Raw genomic sequence first — 26,487 nt, 5'->3', positions numbered from 1 at the left:
TTTATCATTGTTTATCCCGTATTGAAAGCATTCTAAAGAATAGTGAGATGTGGTAAGTATATAATAAACGTGGCAAACCAAGGTAATCTATGGTAAATGCATAGTATAACCATGGGTAAAACTGCACAAATATGTGGTCAGCTTTCATAATTTAAGTTATGGTTGGTGTATTGTATTTTTGTTTTGTTTTTGGTGGATCTTAATACAGAGATCCAAAAATCTGCAATCATTTCACAGACATAATTACACTGAATTGTTATTGGATCATCTGAGCACCAAATCTGGTGATGAACCTCAACCCCTGATACAGATAAACATTGTTTTTGGGGCAGACTAGGACCTAATACATCCTTCTAGGGTGGATATGTCATAGGAAATTTGGTCAACTAAAAATAGACAGGCTGTTTTTCATGTTACTTATATTAAATTCATATTTTAAAAAGTTAGGGGTGGTGGTACAGGTAAGACACAGATTAACACAAAAGTATTCGTGTATTAAACACAATCTGTGTTGGAGCACATGCATAATTATTCATAGATGAAAATATTGAAAAACATGATGTATGATATAATAGGCAAGACAAAATGCTTTCAATAGATGTGTAAGTTGCATGGTTTTGAGATTATCAGAATTCTGTACCATGGGTTGACATTTTAACTGAATGTTCGAAAAACCATACACATTTTTGTCAAAATAGACATACCCTATAAGATATAAATTAAGTTTATTTGGCAAAAAACTGACAAATAATCTGAGGAGTCTACTTAAACACTTCTAACTCTTGCAGAACACAACATTTTTGAGCCATTTAAACTCGAAAGACCCCAAAACAGCTCAAAACATGACTACGAAAACTTTGATAATGCCACATGATTATACTACCCCACACTGTGACATATTAAATGAAAACACAGATCTTGTTCAATGCCCTGATACCACGTGTGCATTAATCCAATGTGTTTTGCCACCACCCCTAACTTTTTGATTTAATATACATTTCTGGTACAGCAAGTAACATGAGAAATGCCCTGTATTTTGTTATTTGACCACATTGCCAATGACATACCCACCCTAAAAGGATGTACTATTTAATACAGATGATAGAATATATTGTACATAGTAAAAAGGCAAGTCAATAAATCACCCCTGGGAAAAAAACATGAGCATAATTAATAGAGTTTAAGAGTGGTGGTGCAGCATGGGATTGATCGAAAAGAAGTCTCCAATATCTCACAATCATTGACCCTTTAGCTTTTCTAATGAAACCTGATGTGTTTTAACAAAACCTTTTAACTTATTATATCAATGTATCTGCATAAGAAATCAAAATATATTGAACAGTAGTGTACCAACAAATATTCATTATGTACGGTACACTTTATTTGCAGATGTGGAGACAGGATTCAGGAGTTGTGCAGACTGACATCTGTACTGTGATTCTGAGTGTTGCAAGAATATTCCTCTGGTGGTTACTTGCGGAGTCTATGATTCAGTTCATGTACATGCATGCAATTCAGAGCCACGCGACACTCCTGGAAATTGTGCCAATCTGGGCCTTAGGTCAGTAATCATTTATTTATGTATGTATTTTTTTTAAAACTTGGTCTTCCTTACAAGAACTGCTGCCTACTTATATTGGCATAAAATTTTTTTTTTAGCACTACAGGACTTCAGATTTACTAAAATGAGTAGTGTTTGAAACCACAGGATGTCAATACTTGTTACCAGCAGCACTGTTTTGTAAGCAGAGAACATGTTTATCCATGTTATTAATTGGTTAGCAATTCAACTACACATACCTAAGCACATTTTAAAGCTCCATAGTTTTGTCAGCTCCCTCAGGTTCTTAATAGCAGGCAGGCTTGGTTCCTGGTCCCTTTTGTTTAACCTTTCAATTACCACTGCTTGCCTTACTGTTACACGTGCCAAAAAGGATATAAAAACCATTAGCAGACAGTACTTCGAGAGGTTCTGAGATAGATAAAACATATTATGTACCATGCATTATGCTACTGTCACTATTCTGATCTACCATATAAAACACTTTTTAAAATACTGGCTTCCAAAGTTGTATGTCAAGAAAGGGTTCCATTCCCTCTATAGATAGCATCAGACATGTTTCAGTCTGTTTTATATAGTGCAGGCCAGAGATCTAATAACAGGTTGTTCTAAGGTCAAATACTGCACCATCATTTTCCAGAGTCCACTTATTCCCCTGAATATGACAGTTCACATAATGATCAAACTGGATGATATGACAACTTTGACCTCACTCTGCTTCAGACTGTTCATTAAGTATCTGACAGTAGACACAGTAGACTTTAGGCTGACTGGGATTTGAGTTACTGCAGTGGGTGACTAGAAAGATAGTGACTGGGTTTTAGTATCCTCTGTACATAATTACTGGATTTAAATCACATTGCTTGATTATCACATTCTCCACAAGTTATGGACATGCAATGTTTGAAGGTAATTGCAAAAAAATAAAAAATCAACACATTTGTTTTAAATGCAACAGAAACCCTTTAGTGCATTTATGCTTAGAATTGGCTAAACCATAACATGGTTTTAGTATTTGTAATTGTCTAAAGTACATCTCTGATACGTAATGCAGGATTCATAACAATGCACCATTCCACTGTGGCGTCAACACAGTCTTGCCTGTAAGGTTGCTGTCACTAAGTCAGTGCCAAGGCCACAAACAAAATGATCTGTTACATCCCCAGAAAGGAATAGCTTATGATTACCTTTCATGTTGGCCTGTTGATTGCCAACTGGTGACCTTCTTCATTATTTCCCATTTATATTTTCATGAAATTGGGGACTGAATAATTACCTTCCTTATGAAGGTATGTTGATGATCAAGCTGTGAGGATATACTGGATATAGAGCGGTTTCAACATTAGCACACTTTTGTTTACTATATTTAGCCATTTACACAAAATTTAAACGAAACTCAAAATATCAGCATCTTTTCTACAAGTACAGTGAGCTGTCGCTGGAGTACCAGCAATGGTACCGCCCAGCACTGTATATCTTATAACTAGTTATGGCCTATATATTTATTGGACTTGAAAAGCTGGTAAGATCTAGCTGCAGTATCTTAACCCCAACACGCCAGACAGCTCTAATTTCAAGTTTTAAATACTGATGATGCATTCTTTTTTCCGGGATGGCTCATGGTCCTAGTAAGTTGTGGAGCAATCAAATCAGTCTTTGTCATTGAATAAGGCTAGGCAATAGGAATAAATGGTATCCCTACATGCCAGTTTTGATGATACACTTCAAAAACGCATACGCAGGAAACGCGTCTACCAGCGCTTATTTTGAAGTGAAAGAGGAGGGCAAGATCGAGAGCAGGCTTGTACGTAAACCACACTACATCACATTTATTTATTTATTTATTTATTTATTTATTTATTTATTTGTTTGTTTGCTTGCTTACAGTGGTGGCTGTGTTTATTGCATCACCCCATTATCTTGGATTACTGCTTTATGATTACCATATAGTTTGTTTCTCTATAGACCTTTTTCTTATTGTTGATTTGCTGTTCATGGTTCTGTTGAATTCTATATCTTTTGGATATAAATATGATTTTCTCTTCGTAATGCAAAATTATTGAAAGTGAGGAAATATGTAGTACATTATGTTTTATGTGCCAAAAATGAAATGCATTTATTTCTTTATTTGCTTCACAGTGGTGGCCACATTTATTGCAGTAGCCCAAAATAGTTAGGTTTACTGCTTTGTCGCCATTTATACTATAGTTTGTTTTTCTATATACTTTTTGTTGTTGTTATATTAAGTTTTCCTATAGACTTAAAAACAAAAAAAATGTTATCTGTGGATATATTGAATTATATAATGTTTGTATATAAAATTTTCTCTTCATAATGCAAAATTATTGAATCATTTTTAATAAAAACAACTGCATTTTTTACTTATATTTACTCATGTATTTCATGGCTAAACGGTTTTACATATGATTTGGCAATATACGTGTGATATTTTGCTTGGCCTGGACTACTTCCATAAAATAGCTGACAGTGCCTGTAAACAGCCCCGTTCTGTCAGACCACGGCTCAGACAAGATCTTGTAGCTCCTCAATGGTAGAGGATATTTAAAATCAGGTGATTTATTTGAAATCCTAACAGTTTTCTGTATCTAACTTAAAAAGGGGTTGAAATTGGTAGCATGGCTTATATAAAAAACAATATATACGTTCCACAACAAAATACATTATATAATTGGAAACAGCTAGGTAAGGCCTTTCTGCGGATGTATTGGGTTTTAATTTCTGATATAAGGTTGCCAAACTACAAATGCTAAAACACAAAGGCTGTATATGGTCATTTTGCTTAGGCGTCAAAGGGTTAATGAGATGCAGTGCTGTTCTGCCCCTACAGGCTTACTTAACCTGGCAGTGAAATCTTTATTTCCATTAATTTAGTTTAGCAGCAGAGAAGTTTTACATAAGAACATAAGAAAGTTTACAAACGAGAGGAGGCCATTCGGCCCGTCTTGCTCGTTTGGTTGTTAGTAGCTTATTGATCCCTGAATCTCAACAAGCAGCTTCTTGAAGGATCCCAGAGTGTCAGCTTCAACAACATTACTGGGGAGTTGGTTCCAGACTCCCACAATTCTCTGTGTAAAAAAGTGCCTCCTATTTTCTGTTCTGAATGCCCCTTTATCTAATCTCCGTTTATGACCCCGGGTCCTTGTTTCTTTTTTTTCAGGTCGAAAAAGTCCCCTGTGTCGACATTGTCAATACCTTTTAAAATGTTGAATGCTTGAGTCAGATTGCTGCGTAGTCTTCTTTGTTCATCACTGAATAGATTCAGTTCTTTTAGCCTGTCTGCATATAACATGCCTTTTAAACCGAGAATAATTGTGGTCGATCTTCTTTGCACTGAGGTCTTATTAATGCATTGTAAAGTTTTAACATTACTTCCGTTGATTTAAATTCAACACTTTTCACTGTATACCCGATCATTATGTTTGCCTTTTTTATAGCTTCCCCACATTGTCTAGATGAAGATATTTCTGAGTCAACATAAACTCCTAGATCTTTTTCATAGATTCCTTCTTCAATTTCAGTCTCTCATATGGTATTCATAATGCACATTTGTATTGCTTGCGTGCAGTACCTTACACTTTTCTATATTAAATGTCATTTCCATGTGTCTGCCCAGTTCTGAATGCTGTCTCGATCATTTTGAATGACCTTTGCCACTCTGCTCCTGATGGCTTGTCAGTGCAGAATTTCCCTGCGTCACAGGTTCCTATTTATACACAAATCAATTATTCAATTTAAAATTAATTCAAGCCTGACTGCTGGGCAGCAATTACAAGCTGTGTGAAAAATCCAAGAATCAAACTTTGCATCCCTTGCATTTTCATGTAACTTGTCAGCCTCTGGACTGTCAGAGTGCACTCACAGCTGACTCAAAATACACCCCTGTGAATCAACATAGTTACTAAAAGTAGAGAGAAAAAAAGAAGAATCTTGTTGCAGGGGTAGAGGGGGCTTTGGAAACCACACTCAATAAAGCATGGCACAGAGCAGAGAAATGTTCCAAAAACTTTTGCCAGCTAAAAAGTGGAAGTGCAAAAAGTTGCCACCACGTGGATAAATATATCACTGTATATACGTAACCCCTGCCAAGCTTGCTTTTAGAATGAGTATATACTGCTACGTGTGGCTCAGGAGCAAGGAGCTAGCCTAAACCCTCATAGAGATGTTCTGTAGAGATGCTGGTTTTACTGCGATAAATAGCCCTTCTGCAGTAGAGGACTCATTCCAAATAGTTTGAAAAAACCTAGTCTGTAAATGAAACCCAGGATTGGTTGGTGTACTGGTTACTGGCTTCATACACAATTCTAATGTAATTCTGTTATTTAAAATGTGTGTTTCATATGCAGCTGTGCGATGTCTTAGACACCAAAACCACTACAAACCTAGCTGTAGATGGATTTGAAATGGTATTCCTGTGTTTGATTTCAAAAATCCAATATACATGACAAATCACGGCGGGATTTTTTTATAGCCTCACAGCCCAGAAACTATCTAAATGGAAATGAAATGCTGACAGTGGTCAGGTCCAGATGGGTATATACTGTTTCATCAGGTAGAGAATCCTGCAAGAGAAATGTTTATGATGATTTGTTCTGTGCATCTGTATACTGCAGTATAAGTTGTATAGAGTACCATTCCAGCAACCTGTAATTTAAACCTGCCATTTTAAATATGAATCATAATATCTTTAGTCTTTTTAAATGAGATACTCATTTTGTTAAGTGAAAGGTTATTGAAAAAATGTGGTATTCTTGTGTGGTGACAGTGAAATAATATTTTTGATAAACACAAAACACCTAAATTGAAGATACCTGTATAATCTTTGAAGACCATAATAGAGCCATAATACAGTAAGTGCAATAACATGTATTTAATTTTTTTGTTGGTCTAACCATGGGGCTGTTGTCTCATTTCAGGTGGCCTGGCACTGGCCCATGTACTGTTTTTCTATGTGAAGTACTTGGTGCTTTTTGGTGTGCCAGCCCTGATTGTTAAACTGGATGGCATTGAAGCACCTAGACTACCGCGCTGTGTCAGCACCATGTACAGTTTCACTGGAATGTGGAGGTGAGGGACGTTCTTTAGTAATATTTTCATTGTCTGTTTTATTTAAAGATTAGCTTGGTACAGGTGGAATACAACAAGCAGTGTTGTTGTTCTTGTTTAGAATCACTTAAATGTTAACTACCCCCACCCCCAAATAGAAATCAGCTCAACTCAAATTTTAGTTCTGTATGTTAGAGTTGGTTTGACAGGAAAGAACCCCAAGATTTACGTCAAATTTATTCTTTTAAGTAGACACCACAGTATTACTGCATAAGCAGTTTTGTTGAGAATTGTGTTTTGTTGTGTCTTGTTTTAGTGGGGGTGGACAATATATTGCAAGCCAGTAAGAAGGGAATGTTAATTCTTTCTCCCTGCTGCCAAGGTTTTCTTGATATTATTTTATTGTGGAAACTCCTTGAGGGGTGGGGGGTTGGGAATCCAACAGTAAACTTAATTTTGAGATGTGTCTTACACAGCTGTTTTCTATGAACCATTGTTTTAACCTCCATATGAATATAGATCAATTCCCATTTATTTCATATCTACAAACCATTCAATTGTAGGTACCATTATGCCAATGGAAATGCTATGTTTTTGTTCATAGACACCAACCTCATCTTTGTGACATAATTTGTGTACAGCATTACCAGGAGTCCAATTCCACTGGGTCGTTCCAGGCCATTTTCTATTTCCCTCCCCACTTTGGACTCCAGTTGGAACACACCTAAGATTAAGCATATTGTGATGCAGCTATCCTGCATCACAGTGTTCTTTCATCCTGTGTCATCAACACCTGCCAGTGCACCTGTGCTGTAATAGCTTTGCCAAGAAATTATAATTCCTTATAGATTAATGAATGAATATGCAAACATTATCTATTTGTACTAGCAGAATATGTTTGACGATCTTCAGGAACATGGCCTGAATGTACGGTACAGAGAGACAGGTGAAAACCCTTGTGAATGTGTGTCTTTTGTCTGACATACTTTTATGGAATATCTTTAATGCTTTCTGCTAACCTCACCCCCCTCCCCATCACCACAGTGTATGTATGTAAATACAGTTAAGTGTACCCAATGTACTTGTCTATTCAGGAATTTGTCATGATTGGTAAGTCTTGTCTGTCTAAAATGGCAACAGAATGCACCTGAATCCTGAATGCAGTTACAGTATGAACAAGTGAACGTCTTTCTATGGGAATGGTTTAAACACACTGTGCTTACAACAGGTAAAAATTTAGGTGTGGCACTGTTGTGTGTATTATACTGTGTATGTACAGGTTTTTTTTTTTGTGTGTGTGTTTTTTTAAGTGCTCAAATAGTTTAGTCATTTTACCTTTTTTAGGTATAGTATTATTACAGTTAGTCTAATCCAACATACTATCTTGTCTTGCACAATTTTCCAGACTCAAATGACTCTGGATTGGACAGGTTTTACTGTACCAGATACTACTTTTAATAAATATACAAAATCGTCATTTTGCTGTCAGATATAAATGTTGGTTGCACAATAGCATCTGAACTGTGGTCTGAGGAAAGTGTTCTTTCAGTACAATATCCAAGAAACAACTTGGCTATCTACAGACCAGAATACATGATGGCATGGTGCTGCTAATGAAATAAAATTAGAATTAATAGCAGCAGGATTCAAATAATTATGGCAGTAATTGGCTACACTCTTTTTAAAGCTCTGTTTACTTATTAAAATCAGTCAGTCGTGTGGGTTAGGCGATAATTATCGGTTAAAAAATGATCACAATAACCACTTCGATTACCTCTCTCCTCCTGCATAGTACAGTAGTTATTGCTGTCGCCCCCACGATTCATATTGTGGACATCTTTGGGACAATCGGAGAGAGGAGTAAATTGGTAGCTAGCAGTAATGCATATTAATTATTGCTGTTCAATACAGTTATCAATAATAATGTTTTCCTTTACCTTGACACTTGGCAATCACATCTGTTTTTTCAGTGTCTTTCTCTGCATACTCCCAGCCGGTGGCAATTCTAAGGATGTCTTGTAGCCCTAGCCAGCGAGACAATGAGTTCCACCTACACTTTTATTGTGTTGTGAAATAAATGAACAACTGCACTTTCAGCTTGTCTTGATTTCTGAGCTGCTTTAATGTGCAGTAGATTTTGCTTTGGTTGTTCTTGCTTAACTGATCTTCTCTGGAGACTGGAGGCATTTTGCTTCCTGGGAACAGCTTGGATTTTCTGCCCCGTAGATACAGCTCTTCTGTATGTTAACCGGCATTCTCTGGCTAGTCTCAACATTCAACAGTACAGCTCATAGATCCTGAACAGTTTCATATCCTGCACTAAACTATCTGGTCTTGTTTATTGCTTGCAAATAATTAATACATGCAGGGGGATTTAATGCAAAATGCAAAGTTACAAACTGCTTGTTTGTTTTCTGCTTTTTATGCCTTAAGGGTTCGGAGTATTTAAAGCTACAGTGTACTAAAATTTATTTTAAAAAATCAACCACAATGTCATTCTTTACTGTACTACATTCTCCATAGTTTATCAGGTAGACATTTTACAGGGTAGTTTCAGAACAAGGACAGCTTCCTCCTCATTGAATGCTGCTTGCGTGTGTTACTTTGTGAGGAATACTGTAGCATGCTCTGCTGCTCCCTTGTACTGTAGCTCAGGAACCAGACAAATGAAGAAATCTGTGTCTTGTTATGCTGCATGCATCTACATGAATAACTGGCTAGTAAGTATCCTTGTGAGGGGAGCATGTATGAATTTGCAAATCTGCCACTGACATTTCTTCTAATACTGCACATATTTATACCATTTCAACTATACCTTATTTACAGTGTTATAGAAATAGCACCCTTTACGTTGAGCTATGATGAGTGGCTGCCATATTGAGATGTTTTCAGTTTTTTTTTTCCCTCTGGTCAAATTAATGACGCAGACCACTCACTTTCAGACTGTCTTTACAGTTGATACACAAAGATATTATATGATTCTCTCAGTACAGTTCCATTACAGGTGGTGTCCGTCAGAAATTATCTATTTCACTGCCATATTTTGTAACCTGTAGAAATATGAATGAGAGATCTAATTTTCCCATTTCCATGTTACTTTTACAAACCATTCGATCCGATATGACACTCACATCAGATTATGCACCCATGGATGCTTTATTTTTGTTCACAATAACTCTTATTTCTGCTTTCCACATGACGTGGTTACACCATTAAGCTTCTGTTTGATTTCAAAGAATATCTATACATTGCAGGTGTTACAGTTGCTGTGAAATGATATGTCAGGGAGAGGAAAGAACTTGTCTTGATTCATCAGCAACATGACCTGCCATTAAATATGAACTGAACACTGTACATGGAGTGTGTGTGTGTGTGTGTGTGTGTGTGTGTGTATATATATATATATATATATATATATATATATATATATATATATATATATGCTTTTCTAATTACCAGAATAATATAAACAAAATAACTGCTTGCTGACGAAAAACGTTTTTCCGACTCTCTGCACTTTTAATTCGACTGAAAAGAAAAAGAAATGCCAAAATAAGGTTTAGTGATACCTTGGTAACAGTTAATTAACATAAATAGAAATTTTTTTTTATCGCTCGTCGTCATCCTTATCGAACCATCAGCCTAAGGGTAAGCGGATTCCTGCAGGCTGTTAAAAGTAATTTCCGCATTGTGAGATTTAGTGAGTTAGCCATTCTGTGGTTTCTGTGTGTCTTTTACAATTAAAAAAAAAATACAGTATCGGTAATCAACTGAGTGTCGCACAAACCATGCAGACAAATATTGAAATTCACTTATTTGTTTCACTAGGAGAAGTACCTTGGAGGACAGTGGTAATCTGGTTTTGAGAGCACAAAACATTAGCCTTATTAGTCCATACAAATATAGTAAAACGGAGTCTTATTAACTCGGATAAAAAGGATTCACCTTAGTTATGCCTTTGTGCTCAACCACAAAATCAGCTAGAAAGCACAGTAAATAAATAGCAAAAATAAATAAACAAATAAATAAATCATACTCTTATATTTGTCAGTCATTTGGTATAATAGTAATTAAGTATATGTTGTACAGTCTGTAACTGACTCATGGGTTTGTTTCAAAGTCTTGCAAGCCCTTTCATTTAGGTAAAAACGGTATACTGCCCTATATGTTTGAACCTACATTTTACAACAATAACTACATTAATGATTTAGATTCTGGTATTGTAAGCAAACTTGTTAAATTTGCAGACGACACAAAAGTAGGAGGAGTGGCAAACGCTGTTGCAGCAGCAAAGGTCATTCAAAATGATCTAGACAAGATTGAGAACTGGACAGACACATGGCAAATGACATTTAATAGAGAAAAGTGTAAGGTACTGCATGCAGGAAATAAAAATGTACATTATAAATATCATATGGGAGATACTGAAATTGGAGAAGGAATCTATGAAAAAGACCTAAGAGTTTTTGTTGACTCAGAAATGTCTTCATCTAGACAATGTGGGGAAGCTATAAAAAAGGCTAACAAGATGCTCGGATACATTGTGAAAAGTGTTGAATTTAAATCAAGGGAAGTAATGTTAAAACTGTACAATGCACTAGTAAGACCTCATTTTGAATATTGTGTGCAGTTCTGGTCACCTCGCTATAAAAAAGATATTGCTGCTCTAGAAAGAGTGCAAAGAAGAGCGACCAGAATTATTCCGGGCTTAAAAGGCATGTCATATGCAGACAGGCTATACATTGACCAGTACTGTACTGAATACAAGTTACAGTTTTATTTAGTTTAGTTGCCAGTATAGCAGCATTTGTAACACTTTGACAGTTGTAATATCAACGTACATTTGACTCCTTGCCATGATTTAATAACTTTCCCTTTATCCCATTACGTTGATCTCTGATTGTGTTAATGCTGCTCTTTACATAAAAATACTGTTCAAAACAGAACAAGGGGATTTGCGATTGTACTCAAGAGACCCCTAACCTAATGATTGTTCAGTTGACTGCTTCATACAAAATCTGAATCAATATTCCACTAGCATTATTTGAGAGCGCAGAGATTAGATTTCTGGTGTTATGTATGTGTTTATGAATCATTTAGTCTGACTGTGCCCTCCCCTCCATATTCCAGAAGTTGAATATCATTATTAAAATCTTCCTTAATATCCCGTCTTTTACTTTCCTAGTTTGTCTCTCACTTAGTTCAGTGATCAAGTCCCCAGCTAAATGGAATAACTCTTTATTTGCCTCTAAGATGGCCAGAGCTCCTTCAGTGACAGCTGGGTGAATATGTGCTTTTACTGGGATGAGAATTTGTTTACAGATTTTGACTGAAGGCCAGTGTGATAGTAGTGAACTCATAAACCTAATGCATTCCATAGGAAGGTACTGCAAATCATTAGACTCCTTTTGAATTTGAGTGGTGACCTTCGATTTGTACTGAGACAGATAATCTGTTTACCAGTCACAACACTCATTACATCACACAGTACTTTGAATTTGTCTTAATTTCAAATTATGGAAACGGTAATCCAAGTATCTGATTTTATATTTCACATAAGTAAAAGCAATCTATGATTGTCTAATGATGCCCCTATAAAAAAAAAAAAATCATAGTAAAAGCATAGCTAAGTGTAAGGCATAGTAAGTATTATAAAGCCCAGAGAGCATTACAAACATATTAAATGATGGTAAATGCATAGTATAACCAAGGGAAAAACATGGGAGATCTGAAACATTTGGTGTCATATTATCTGCCCAGTCCTAAATGTCATGCCAAGTGCCAAGTGGCACATGTAAAAGCTAGAGAAATAATTGTTTTAGTTGAAGGGTATGTTTTCATGTTTTAATATTAGAAATATTTGCAGCCAGATATTGTATATGATATAGTAAACAGCATATGGCTCTGTCTACGGTCTTAAAAGCCAGTAAGACAACATTCCAAACAATCAGTGTTTAAAATTCAAGCGGATAACTTTCAGGTGTGTGGGCGTCACCACAATAACCCTGTTGTTGTGGATAACATGTCACAACCTTGAGTGAATTAATTGATTCAGTAGCCACATTAAAAGCTGTTATAAAAATTTTGTGAAGACACACGGCATTATTCATGTTAATAATAAACTAAAGTGCAGCTGTAATCCCCTACAGTGGCTAAAACAATCAGTTACATTTTAATTAAGCGAGATCCTGCTTTGTGATGATTTTGCATAATTGAACAATAATCATGTATTCACAGTTAAGGAAATGATTTGGAATTGTTTATTTTTTTATTCATTCAAGTACTGCATGTTCTGTACAACAAAAAAAGTATAAAAAAATAAATAAATAAATAAATAAAAAGGCATTCGGCTTGCTGCAGCGCTCACCTGTATTATAATAACAGAAAATATAGCAGACCTTCACCCTCGTAGCACTCCGGCATTGCCATGACTCCGGTTTTCTGGCTTCAATGGAGAAATATCGCATTTCTCAGTGATTTGGAGTATAATGTGATGTTTAAGGTGTCTCGCAGGCATTTAAGAATTCCTGCTTTTGATGGTACGTGTTTTTTTGTTTTATTTTGTTTTTTTTAACAAAACCCAGTTGATTACATAGAAAAATATTAACTCTGATCCAGAAATGCCTAGTAATTAATTAAAACAGTTTGCTTGCTGCTGTTAAAAAGATAACCCCTTTTGAGAATCATAATTCCATTTTAATGGTGTCTCAGAAGAAGCAGACAGGCATACAAATACTGTATTGAAATAAACAGCTGTCAGTATCAACACAAACGTATTATTGTTATTCAGTTTCATATTATTTGAGTGGCATAATCCACACATTGATGGCCTTCTGTAACAAGTGCAGTAGACTCCCTTTAGTTTGTGTTTCAATAATCTGCAGTTTAATACAGTACATTATCAAAATGAATTGGTGCTGAAATCACCTGATCTAGTGGAAGCGGATATTTCAAGCTTTATTAGTGCGGAAATCAGCGTATCAGCGGAAGCGGGCAGTCATTTAATTAAATTTTATTAAATTAAATTGAGTACAGTGTAGTGCAAGCCAGTGGTCAATTCTCTATTGTAGTTACTGAAACCAGTGCCAAGCAAGCAGAAAGCAGACTTAAGACTGGCAGTCTGAATATGAAGAGCAGTTACTACAATTAAAGACTGAGTGATGTCGGTGACCAGCTCTCTCGCTGCCTCGGAACAACACTGGTTATCTACTTCTACAGTATATATTTTGACCATTGTTGGGACATTTTATATTTTATTGTATTGTTGCATTTTTTGAGTTTTCAGTGAATAGCGCAGGCAGGGGTTTCCCAAACAGTAAACTCAATTTCGGCTAACCCTTGTTTTTCACTAATTCGGGCTCAAGTCGGTCCACAATCTGCACAGATTAACGGGGGTGGACTGTAATAACCAGGATATCAAACAAAGCCCATTGTGTGTTTTCTTTTCACTCAACAGGTCACTTTTGATAACACAATGGTGTGTTTATAGAGGCTCCTTAGAGGAGTGCTGTTTCAAGCTTATAACCCACCAAGTGTAACAGGGCGGAGGCTGGGTGAGAACCAGCACATCGCAAGCAAGCCCTTTAACCACTATGCAAAAGACCTTATCAGCATTCATGGTTTTAGAGCTTTTAACCTCATCCTATCCCAGCGACATGGGCCAGAATCTGTATATGTTACACAAGCTTATAACCCTATGGATGTGGGTACGATGCACATGGCAAAGGGAAGATCAGTGGCAGGGCATTGCCTCTCCACTTGTGTTTCAAGCACAGTAAATGTTTTCATGTGTTGCCATTTTATATGCAGCGTGGTGACTGTCTCACTGTTTCAGCAACATTGAAGTAAGAAATATGTTTTAATACACAACATTTGAAATTGTACATGTTATGCTCATTCATGCCCAATGTACTGTATCTGTGTGCCAAAATATGTGATAGTCACCATTTGACACCAAAGTATTCATTTATGTGATCATATTGCTTTGGTATTCCGAAATAATCATAAGTGAAGTTTAAGAAGTGTGTAGCTATCTTTTGTTGACCAGCATTCGTTCTTTTTCTTTCAGGAATTTTGATGTAGGGCTGCATCGTTGGCTTATTAGGTGAGTCACACAACTTCTACTAACCTTCCTTGCAGAGAAGCTTCTACAGCGCAAGCCTCCCATGATAAATGGCAGCGAGCATTCCATAAAGACAGCTTTTAAAGGATCCACTCAGTGTTTATTTCAATTATTAATTTGGCTCCACTGAATTATGTAAGAGAACAGTCAAGATTATGACATACCTGCCGTTTAACAGAACAGGCTCCGGCTTTTACTTGTCTGAGCTATACGTTTCAAGGAGGAACATTTAAAGACAATAGTAGCCTCAGAAACCATTTACGGAATTTATTTGAACCTTCTACTTGGTATTGTACAGAAGCAGATAGAACTAACGGAGATTAAAAAAAAAAAAAAAAAAAAAAAAATGAAATTGTTCTGTCCCTTCATGAGTGCTCATTTACATTTCGCTCTCAGCATTTCACTATATCATGGATAGTCCTCCAGCAATTGCATAGATATTCATCTATATTGCATAGATTGTCATCTCTATGGACTTATCCCATATAGAAAAGATAAGTAATTAGAAGAAATGTATACACAAAAAAGTGAAACTTTATTAATCTTAATTTGGCAATACTAGTTTGTTCATCGAATCTAAATGAATTGATTTAGATTAATGGATATTTAGAGGCATCCTGTCTGTCTGTATATATCTTGAGCAATGCTTATCCAGTTGTGATTGAGCTTGTAGTGTATTGATTTACTTTCAACAGTTTATCGTTTGCTGTTTTAGAATTTTTTGCGGCTGAAACAAAATAGATAAGCCAACATGTAAGACGCAGAAGTACAAAAGTGGATGAGAACTGAATTCCAGATCTATCTGAGGAGTCAGACATCTGAAGACAGGTTTATGTAACTGTCCTGAGGCTCAGTATATCAGCAATACTAGTCAGCAGTCTGCATGTTATTCCAGGTCATTAGCATTCAGCCATGAGCACATGATTGATTTTAAAAAGTTAAAATACATTGGTATATGCTTCTCATGGGAACCATTAACTACTTTTATTGGTAAGTTTATTTTTATTACAACTGTACAGTATGTGTGCACTTATCTTTAGCTATTAGGCTAAAAGCATGTTATTGTTTTAGAGTGAATGCAGAAAAATGTATTACTGTACAGACAACATAAAGATTAAGATGAAGGGATTCTAGAACTTTAAAGGACACACATTTGAAATGATTTGAGTGCTTGGAATGGGTGTAACTTGATCAAAAGCCACTGTCATAGCTGTACACACAAAAAAAAAAAGGTATTTGAAATTCAGACGTCAATTTCATGTTCAGTAGCCATCAGAAATTAAGTTTTACAGAGAACAATTGAGTGTCTTGATTATGGTGTTATGCGGTGTCAGATGTTCAGTAAAACAGTAGCATATAAATGCAAACGTGAACATATGTTTAGCAACCTCCATCAGTAACAAGATTGCTTGTCACTTGCAAAAAGAAGAAATTACTGTACCAGATGAGAACACATTTTATAAGACGTGTGGATGCTGTGCAGTTAAAGTCCCTAAATAAAAAGGCACTAGGAAATAAATCGTTTACTTTTAATGCCCAGGTAGCTGGAACTGGCTCTCCCTAGATTAAAAAAAAAACAACAACATCGGAATACTGCGGCTAGTTTTGTGCTTGATCTTTTGATAAACAGTACAGTTTGGAAATAATTATTGTATAGATTGCATTGCAAGTCCTTGCAAGAACAGAGGATGTAGTTATACAGTGCTTTGTGTTCCGGATGGTTAGAACAAGGTGTATACCAAATGGACGAATGTCCTTCAAGGAAAGCCATTCAACTCAGCACACCTCCTTTTAACTAAATAAATAAATACATTTTAAAAAATTGGACACGGATGGGTTATTTTTAAGTTCTTTCTTCTGCAGTTTTCTGTCTCCTGAGAATACATGTAACACTGTTTTTTGCATGGATGTTTGATTTTTAGAGTATAAAAATAGGAAGAAATAACTTACACACCCATAAGACATACTTAAATTTATACTCCCTAACCTTATTGTTGTTCACGTATTGTAGGTTTAGTTTTTGTTATGATTACTGAGGGACTGGATTTCAGCTTTGCAAACCTACAGATTTGCTACCAAACTGTGGTAGATAAAACTACAAAGACATTTCTCTCTCTTTTACTTAAATATTATGTGCAGGGTCATTAAAGCTCAAATGGCGCAAGGGCAGTGCTTGACAACATAGATATGAAAACGGATATTCAAGTGAATATCCATCACTACAAAGAGATGGGATTTTGGTCGGACCAGTTTTATGGGGCTTAATATTTTAGTTTTGATGCAGATAAGACAGACAGCTGGAATTTGACATACAAAATCTATTGTGCAGTGACAGCACTGTGAAGGAAGAATAATGCATGGTGTGCTCACCTCTTGCTTGCTTCTGTCTCACTCTGGGTTCACTCTCCTTATTAGTTTTACTCTTTAATTGAGCTGGCAGCATTATGCTTTTTTGAATTGAACCTTTGCGTTCATGTGCCACAAGTTCAGATCTTGGCAGGACACTTGGACATGTGATGAGTATAAAGAGAGGTATTGTATCTAATTTGAGCTGGCCTTCAGTGATGAGGAGAACCGATGTCCTATGGAACGTTAATCTGCAAAATTAACATTCAAGGTTACCATGGTGATCTTTTGTATGGGTTCTGTATCAAGAAGCTCCGTCTATTATCCCTTCAAGATTGTACACTGCACACTTTAGGTTTGGACAAAAATGCAATTAGCCGCAATTGTACTGTTTTGTATAAATGCTTGTACCTCACATTAATGCTTATTTTGTTATGTAAACAACATGCCTGACATGTATTCTGTAATTTATAAAAGCTCCATCTTTGTAGATCAGACTTTGAAAGAGCTATGATTTAAGGATACAATTTTGGCACTGATTTTTTTGTGCAAAAAAGAATTATTCAAAGAAAGGCCACCAAATAATTGAGCTTTAGCTACATCAACATACACAAGCTTTTAAATAGTACACCAAAAACAATAATATAAAGACTATTTCTTTTGACTGTTGGCAAGTTTAAATGTCACTTTAGATTACTGAACTTAAAGGTCTTTTCACACCATCGTAACATTATTTTTTTAACGGTTTTTTTTTTTTTTTTTTTTTTTTTTAATACTGTGCGATGCAGGCTTTCAGGCTTTTGCGGGGTCTGAAATAAACGTGTTAAAATGTACAAAATCAGCATGTCGAATTTTTTATTTTTTTTATTACCGTGTTCAAAATGAAACAATATATAAATATTCTTCAATAATATGAACAAGATGTTTAAATTGGTTGTTTCTGAGTTACCTACAGAGCATTCCCCCTTTAAAAAAAAAAGAGAGAGAGAGTTGAAAACTCAAATCACACAGGCAGGCACTATGTCCCAGAAGCGTGGGGACATTCTAAAACGCTTAACGTGAAAAACGCTTAGCGTCGCTTAATCTACTAAAGAATGCAGCTACAGCGTCCAAATTTGGCACCAAGCGTACCATATATGATATAAATTATGTGTCTGTATATGAAGAGGAAACATATAAAGCCCACGTTAAGCCTCATTTTCCCATTATAAAAACGCACTTAACGTGGCTTAATGTATCCAAATCTATTGCTACAAACTCCAAACTTGACACAATGTTACTTGTCCAACAGAGGGAACTATCCTTATATTTAGTGAAAACAGTTGGTAAAACACCTTATCTCAACAGGTAAGCATACATTTGACAGCGTAAAGCCTTTATTAAGTTCAAGGGAGCTCTGCTGAAAAGGTAGCGTTGTGTCAAGTTTGGAGTTAGATTTGGATACATTAAGCCACGTTAAACTTGTTTTTATGATGGGAAAACAAGGCTTAACGTTGGTTTTATACATTTCCTCTTCATATACACTCGCATAATTGATGTCATATATGGTACTCTTTGTGGGCTAATATTGTGTCAAATTTGGACGTTGTAGCTGCATTCTTTAGTAGATTAAGCGAAGCTAAGCGTTTTTCACGTTAAACGTTTTAGAATGTCCCAGAAGCGTGGCATCACAACGATCAGAAAAAGACTACAAAACAGATAAACCTCTCGTTTTAGCTACAGTTTGCAAGAAAAAAAAAGTTCAACGGCAGTCTGAAGTATTTTGTTTAGCAATGTTTCGTTTTAGCTAAAGTGAGTATTTTCAACAGACACGACATTGTACGAAAAAAAGTTTAAGAAATAAAATGTAAGTATTAATCAATATTTTTTAAAGATGCCAGCCAACTTTTTTGTTTAAAAAAAAAAAAGAAAAATGAACATGCGCTGTATATGTATGTGAAGATCACAACGAGAGTTTACAGTACCATGAGATCGGTGTTCATTTACATGCTAGCTCAGCTATACAGTAGCAAACAGTTTACAAATATGATACTGTAGGAAGTTATATCTGATTCTTTTTTCTTATTCTTTTGTCAGCAATATAAAATGCAGTTGGTAACAGTTTCAAGTATATTCATAGCCACACTAAATTTGAAACAAGACAAATGTACGAAATACTTACAGCTTGACATTTTTTTAAAATTTTTTATGTTTAATAATAATCTCTGCATAGTGCTGGGTTATTTGCTGCATCTTGATTTTTTTTTTTTTTTTTTTTTTTTTTTTTTTTTTTTTTTTTGTTATATGGATTTGAATTGTTGGCTCCGAAAATAGACTTTATAATCATTAAACTTCTCAGATTTGTTCTCAAATCTCTCTTACTGCACAATTATGTTCAAAACAAACCCATTAATATTCATGCGAGGTTTTAGTACATCATTTTCAATTTCAACTTATTTATAGGTTATTTTATTGGAAAACAGAAAACTTGAAACAATTCAAAGATGAAAGTGCTTCTGCTGCAGCTTTTGCCTGATTGCAGTGATGTTTCTGAAAAACGCACAACACTCACAGTCCATCAGGCGTTTGACAGATTGCCGCTCAACCTGGTTAGAAAAAAAAAAAAAAAAAAAAAATGACATGTGCTGGGGGTAAGTTACTGGCACATATGTTTGTTTTGTACCTGTCTGTGTGTTGTGTAATTGGGAGGAAAAAAATAAGTGAGGAACTCCAGGTAATGCTTTGAGGAAAACAGCTAATTACCATGTTGATTTTGTGGGGTTTTATATATATATATATATATATATATATATATATATATATATATACTTTGTCATGCATTAGTATTTTGATACTTAAGCGTGAATGTTAAATAAATTGGAAGGTGTCAGTAGACACTATTATAACTATTTTAATAATAGTAGTAATGATGGTTATGAATACTATATTGCTGCATGGGGGGGCAGATTTAGTAAGCTTTTACTACGAGCAAAGATTTTCACCTTTTAAAATGATTATTTATTAAACTCTTAGTAGAGTTTCATGAAAGAATACAGTTAAGTTACGTTGCTGTTATTATATCGCTATGATTTGAAGGCTTTGAAGTCGAACTTTTATATATTTTTGTTTTTGTTTGTGTTTTAGGTCCTTTTCTAACATCCAGAGAAACATCTGCAGTTTAGTTTTAAAATGTGTTTGAAGTGGAAATGCAGAATCTGGGCTTTCAATAAATACAATGTTCAGCTCAGTTCTGGTAATGAATACAGTTTAATTGTCATGTAGCTAAATACTGATTGCTTCAAACTAGTGTCCTGGTTTAAAATGCAATGTATATATTTATAGCTGATTTGCATCTGAGATTCCTTATGTCAGATATAAGGGTTGATACAGCACTTGTTTTTTTTTTGTCAGAGGTGTGCGAGCCTAAGCAACTGTAGGATTGTGTAAGACTTATTCAATGCCTTTATGTCATAAATATACAACAATAAAAACAATGACAACTTCTTTAGGTAAATCAAATTGAATTACATGGTTTATTTAATAACACTCATTACATCATTGCATGATTATTGACAACAGACCGTTATTGCACATATTCCTTTATAGAAAAAATATTAGTCAGACTAGGTATGCGATAACTGACCAGCTCTACCTGTATGCTGGGAGCATTCCCTCAAGGCAGAGCCTCTTCATGAGCTGTATTCCCTGAATTGCTCACTGCTATGATAAATGCTCAACCTTTTTGTACTCACAACCCATGTGTTCTAAATTGATTGGCTGGCTAACCTAGTCCCAAACTGTTTTCACATATAATTGGGTAAGACAGCTATTGCAATTCTCTTATTTTGAGCATTCTGTCACTGTTCCATTCTGTTATTATTCTTATCTTTACTGGTTTCAGCTAGCTTCACGGTTAGACTATTGTGATCTGATCCAAAGTGCACGAACTTTGTGAACTATATTTCAGCATAACAAAGTACTTTACTTCCCTGCACAACTGATCTTGAACTATATTTCAAGTTTTAGAAAGATGCCACTTTATACTAAAAGCCCTCAATCCACAGCTAACATGTCTCATAAACAGGACAAGCTTCTGAGTTCCCAGTTTATTAAAATATATTTTGTACGCCTAGATTATATTATTTGATTATATCCAGAAGCATGGTGCTTGCCATGAATTCCTCATCTTTTCCACACATGAGTATGGTATATAGAGTGCTGTGTCTCTCACGTGCACAGCACTTTTCCCCATCACCCTCTCATAGAGAGGTGGCTGATGGAGACAAAGTTTGCTCTTTGCTTGCATCCCAGTCTGCTACCATGCAGGCCTTGTTGACAGTCCTGTTGCAGTCTTTACCAGCTGAGGCAGCAACTGTACATTCTTACTGTACATTTGCATATTGCCTGGGTTTTATCCCTGTGCCAGCAGCCTCAGGGACTGGCACAGCCGGCTGCAACTGCGGCCAGACCACCGCTCGGCGCAGGGGCAAAAGCCTCGGGCAGTAGAACTCGACCTCGACCTCAGGCAAATCAACCACTATCTGAGCTGAAGGAGGTTAAAAATGTTGACGATGCAACAGCTGTTGCAGTCGTTCAGGCCAGGCGACTGGTTCACCACTGTGGACCTCAAGGATGCCTATTTCCATATCCCCATAAAAACCAGCACACTTAAGTACCTGCAGTTCACTTTTTAAGGAACAAAGTACAAGTTCAGTGTCTTGCCATTTGGCCTCTCACTAGCTCCCGGTGCCTTTTCAAAGCACAGGGAAGCTATACTGATCCCGTTGAGAATCACAGGTATCAGAGTGCTCTGTTGTTTGGAGGACTGATTTATTGTGCCCTTTCTCCAGCTCAGGCGTATGCTCATGCGTAACTGTTCATTGGCCACCTTCTACATTTGGGTCTCATGGTGAATCATACAAACACCAAGCTCGCACCTTCTCAGACAGCCTCCTATCTAGGAGTGTGCTTGGACTCCAGGTCCATGTGTCCACTCTGTAGAATGGTAGAGTGCAGAGAATAACCGCCTGTTTAGAGCTATTCAGCTCAACAAACCTCTCATGATAATGACGTTCCAGAACTTTTGGGCTGAGAGCAACAGTTTCGCTTTGGGTCTGCTGCGCGTGCGCTCTCTTCCAGCCTGGTTCAACAGCAGGGTTTTTTTTAGCCTGCATTCAGGTTCATCACTGTCTAAAGGCACTTTCTTGCTGCAAACAGGCTTCCCATCTGCACCTCGGCATAGCATGGGGCAGTGTCGCCAAAAGGGAGGCTGTCACCACAAGTGTTCAGTCAGGCACAGGGTTTGGCCCCTGAACGGCTGCATTGAGCTGACTGGATCTGTCCAATATGGTTTTTAACACCTTGCAAAATGCCAGAGAAGCATCCACATGTTCCCAGTACAGGTACAGAGAGTCTTACAGAATGGTGCCTGCTTCATGGGTTTCACCGCATGACTTGTCCCTTGGCAGTAATACTGGAGTTTTGCAGGATCTGCTGAGAGGAATTCCCTCTACATTAAAGGTCTGCAGCCAGTCGGCTTTCCATGTAAAATTGACTCTGTCTCCCCAGGAGCTCAGCTTCCTGGCGGGGCAACGTTTTTTGAAAGTGGTTAGGGGGCTTTGGCAGCCTATGAAGGACATCGTTCCTCACTGGAGGTTAAACATGGTGCTAATGCACTCTTGAAGCCTCCATTTGAGCCGACACATTCAGCTGAGGTCAAATGTTATCGCTCAAGCGACTGTTTGCTTTCTATCACCTTCGCAAAGGGGATGAGCGAGATGTAGGGTTTCTCCTTTGTGAGAACCTGCTTTTTTGACAAAGGTTACGCTCCGTACCGATCCTACCTTTTGCCAAACACTATCTTGGCATTTCTTGTCAATCGGTCTGTGGATTTGGAGGTTTTTTTCTACCTTCTGACAGAGCAGTGCAGCTCCATATGCTCTGCCCAGTGTGGGCCCTGGTGTGCTGTGTTGACAAGAAAAAAGTTGGATGCAGTCCAGATGATGTGTTGTCTGCTCTGTCTAGGTAGAGGCTGTCCAAATGGATAGTAGACACACGCAGAACTTCCTATGAGCTGGTCAACTTGCTCCCTCCAGAAAGCTCATTGCCCATTCCTTCAGGGGTAACTTCGTGGGCTTTATTCCAGGGTGCATCTGTCAATGACATTTGCAATGCAGTGGTGTGGGCTACTACCCATGCCTTTATTAGGTTCTGCAGACTTCGGTCTTGGATCCACAAAAATCCTGGTTTTGGAATTAGAGTATTAAGGGTGACAATTGTTAGCTTAGATACTTGTACTGGGGTTTCTCAAGGTAACGCTCAAGGTGGCCTTGGCTGAGGCTTGAGGCATTCCAGTTGGTCTGCGATATTGCCTTGCAACAGCTTTGGTATTTCTACCCATGGTTACATTTTATACTTGAAAGGGATCGTTAGGTTATTATCATAAACCTGGTTGTCTGAAATAGAAATGTAACCATTAACCTTCAAGGTTTGCAGCAGTCTTGAAGGAAAAACAATGATGAGATCTGTGTGTACACTCTATATATGCCCTCGGGGGCGGGCACGACTGCGTCACAAGCTCTAATGAGCAGTCTTTGTTATAGCTATTCAGGTTACAGGATCTTTCAGGATAAATACTTATGAGATAATGGTTACATTTCTATTGAAGGTCTGTGTCGGAAAGAGGCAGATAATGTGCAGACTTGTATTTTTGTGTTTTTCTGTAGCGTTTGCAAACCACTAAAAACTAAATTTGAAGTGACGAAGTCGGGGTGAGTGTGTATATTAACAGATTCCCCAGTTTTGTTTTAATTTAGACAGCAGTGTATTCCAGTTCGGAGACTTGCAATGTTATAGTCCTCTCCATGGCCGTTTCCTCTATCAACCAGCCGTGTATTACAGGAAAAATATCAGCTGGATGAGCCCATTGAAAAAAATGCTCACCAGTTATTATAAACTAATATTGTATTACTGTTTTTTTTTATATTTTGGTGACATAACAACTGTGCTGTAATTGGTCATGTTGTAGCTTCAAAACATAAACCAAATGTTCTCCTGTGATTGCACATTTTTAAGAGGTGATTTTAAAAGCAGAATATCAATTAGAATGTATTCAAATTAAACACTCCACACCTCTATAATAAGAGTTATCAAAAAGCATAAATTAATCTAAAAACAAAGACAAATACATATCATTATATCATTAAAATAAGCTATTGTTCTGATATAAGAACAGTATTATTATTGTCAAACTCAGATAAATAGAAAAATGAAATAATTTTCATATATTGATTTAGAGTCCTGCCAAACATAATCAGTTCTTTTGTTTACATCATTAGTATCTCGTTAGTATTCAACTTGGTATTCATAGTGCTGTCAGACAACAGAATGAGACAGTTGTAGAACTAAGGGTAGAAACAGAGGGAAATGAGAGCAGCTGATTAATACTGATCGCTGTTTTTTTTTTTTTTTTTTTTATTCCCATTGAAATTATAGTAATTATTAATGCACATAAACCTCAGCTCTCTTTGATATGCTTATTTACTCTGATCCTATACAAAGGAGTGTTTTTAGTTTTTTAAAGTATAGAGGATATGTTACTAGTTAAATAAAAATACAACTTTTTGCCCCCTGTTCTAAAAGGTATTTTTTATTGCCCAAAAACAAAAAAAATGTATTGCATGAACAAAAACGCAGGTTTTAGCTTCATCTAGAGGCCAGTGCTTCAGGAACATCTCCTGAATGCTCTTTAGAAACGCTTCAATAAAAATTTAGCCAGGTAACAACTGTGTATTAGGTACATTGTTATATTGCGTCCATACTGTATGTGAGTAGCTGCTAAACTTACACCCCCATGTTTGAAACATACACACCCCAGTTTAATTTGTACAGTGATTGTGCCAAACCGGGTTGAGCTTCCCACATGCACGACCGTCTTCACTTGTCTTTTTGTGTAAAAGAACAGCACTCCAACAGCACAGGCAGGTTTTTAAACAGGGCAGGCCTGTATGTTTACTTTAAACAAGACAAAATAAACAAAACAAGAACCTAACTCTTGCAAGGAGTGCTAACTAAACGTTTCAGGTTTTTAAACTAGTAAACTGGACTACTAAGCCGTTTTACCAGTATCATTTAATATATTCTTAAACACAGTACCTTTCCTTTTGTTCCTGCTCCCTGGTAGTCTCTCTAATGGAGTCATGGACTCTCCTTTTATATGATGTGGCTACTGTGGATGTGCATTTCGTTACAGCCCTTTTGCTAATCTTAGCTGTGAAGAAAAGCATAGCTTTGACTAATCTCAAAATCCCTATTTCAGTTATTTAATGCCAGCCTGTCACGGATTTTGGAGATAAAGAGCTTTCTCCTTTCGTTCTCATACTTGGATTTGCACCCTGCCCTCAAGAATAACACATTGATCTCAACAATATTATTGTTATTAAAAACCCTGACAGAGGAACTTAATAAAAAATCCACACTTGCAGTTGCATTACAGGAAGAGTAATACACATTTCAAAATTACTTTCAAAGTCTATGTATTTTTTGAACCAAATAGGTATATTGTATATTATTCCTTTTAACAGCACTCTTCAGTTGTAGCACTCATGTTTAAGGATGTTTTTTTTTTTTTTTTTTCCCGGCTAGCATGGATTTCACGAGTTACGAATTTACCCATTGCCGTGTAATATGCAGTTTCCCATGAAAATTCCCATTTTGGAAAGAATAGTGTTAATATACATATTGTTATCTCTTAAAAACATACAGCAAACGTTTGCCTTATTGACACACTACCTGTTACGTTGCATTTAGGAACCTGGCAGCTGGTTTAGTTTGCTTCTGGTAAATGATTGAACACACTGCATAGAGCTGCATGATTTTTTGGGGGGTAGCGGTGGGTGCTGAATTAAAGTGTGTGTGTGTGTATATATATATATATATATATATATATATATATACACACACACACACACACACACACACACACACACACACACACAATTTTTTATTGTTTCCGCTGTAGAGCGACAGAGCGAGCCAGTGGTGGTGAGGGGGTGCTCAATTAAGATATATACATACCCTTTTTTTTTTTTTTTTTTTTTTTTTTTTTTTTTTTTACTGTTTCCCCTGTAGAGCAACCAAGCCAGCAAGCAAGCAGGGGGTGGGGTGCTTGTTATAGAACATGCACTTAAGGTAATAATGCATTGCATGTAACAATCTAGAATGTCTGGAGTTTCTTGAGTCTCACCAGGAGATGGGATAATCAAGCTCTATATCGGGAGTCTCCCAACGGAGATGGTATTTTGGCAGGTATTTTGATGGTGAAATAGATTATAAAAGGGGATATAAAAAATATATATATTTTACAATTTTGCTTTTACTGTTTTTCAGGTAAGCATTGGAATATTTAGGAACATTT

At 36.5% G+C, this 26,487-nt stretch overlaps 1 protein-coding gene across 5 annotated transcripts in view; it reads left to right on the top strand.

Moving 5' to 3' along the window:
* The window catches only part of hhat (hedgehog acyltransferase), a 103,016-nt gene that overhangs the window by 16,900 nt on the left and 59,629 nt on the right, over positions 1 to 26,487 (top strand). For all 5 annotated transcript variants that reach the window (XM_041253088.1, XM_041253091.1, XM_041253087.1 and 2 more), the window contains 3 exons: positions 1,390 to 1,561; positions 6,496 to 6,646; positions 14,694 to 14,729. In XM_041253088.1, the coding sequence (XP_041109022.1) occupies positions 1,390 to 1,561; positions 6,496 to 6,646; positions 14,694 to 14,729 (359 nt within the window). The remainder of the gene's footprint in view (positions 1 to 1,389; positions 1,562 to 6,495; positions 6,647 to 14,693; positions 14,730 to 26,487) is intronic.

The sequence above is a fragment of the Polyodon spathula genome, chromosome 6 (genome assembly GCF_017654505.1).
Source record: "Polyodon spathula isolate WHYD16114869_AA chromosome 6, ASM1765450v1, whole genome shotgun sequence".
Lineage (NCBI taxonomy): Eukaryota > Metazoa > Chordata > Actinopteri > Acipenseriformes > Polyodontidae > Polyodon > Polyodon spathula.
The sequence above is the reverse complement of the archived record's forward strand: the minus strand, read 5'-3'. Positions and strand labels throughout refer to the sequence as shown.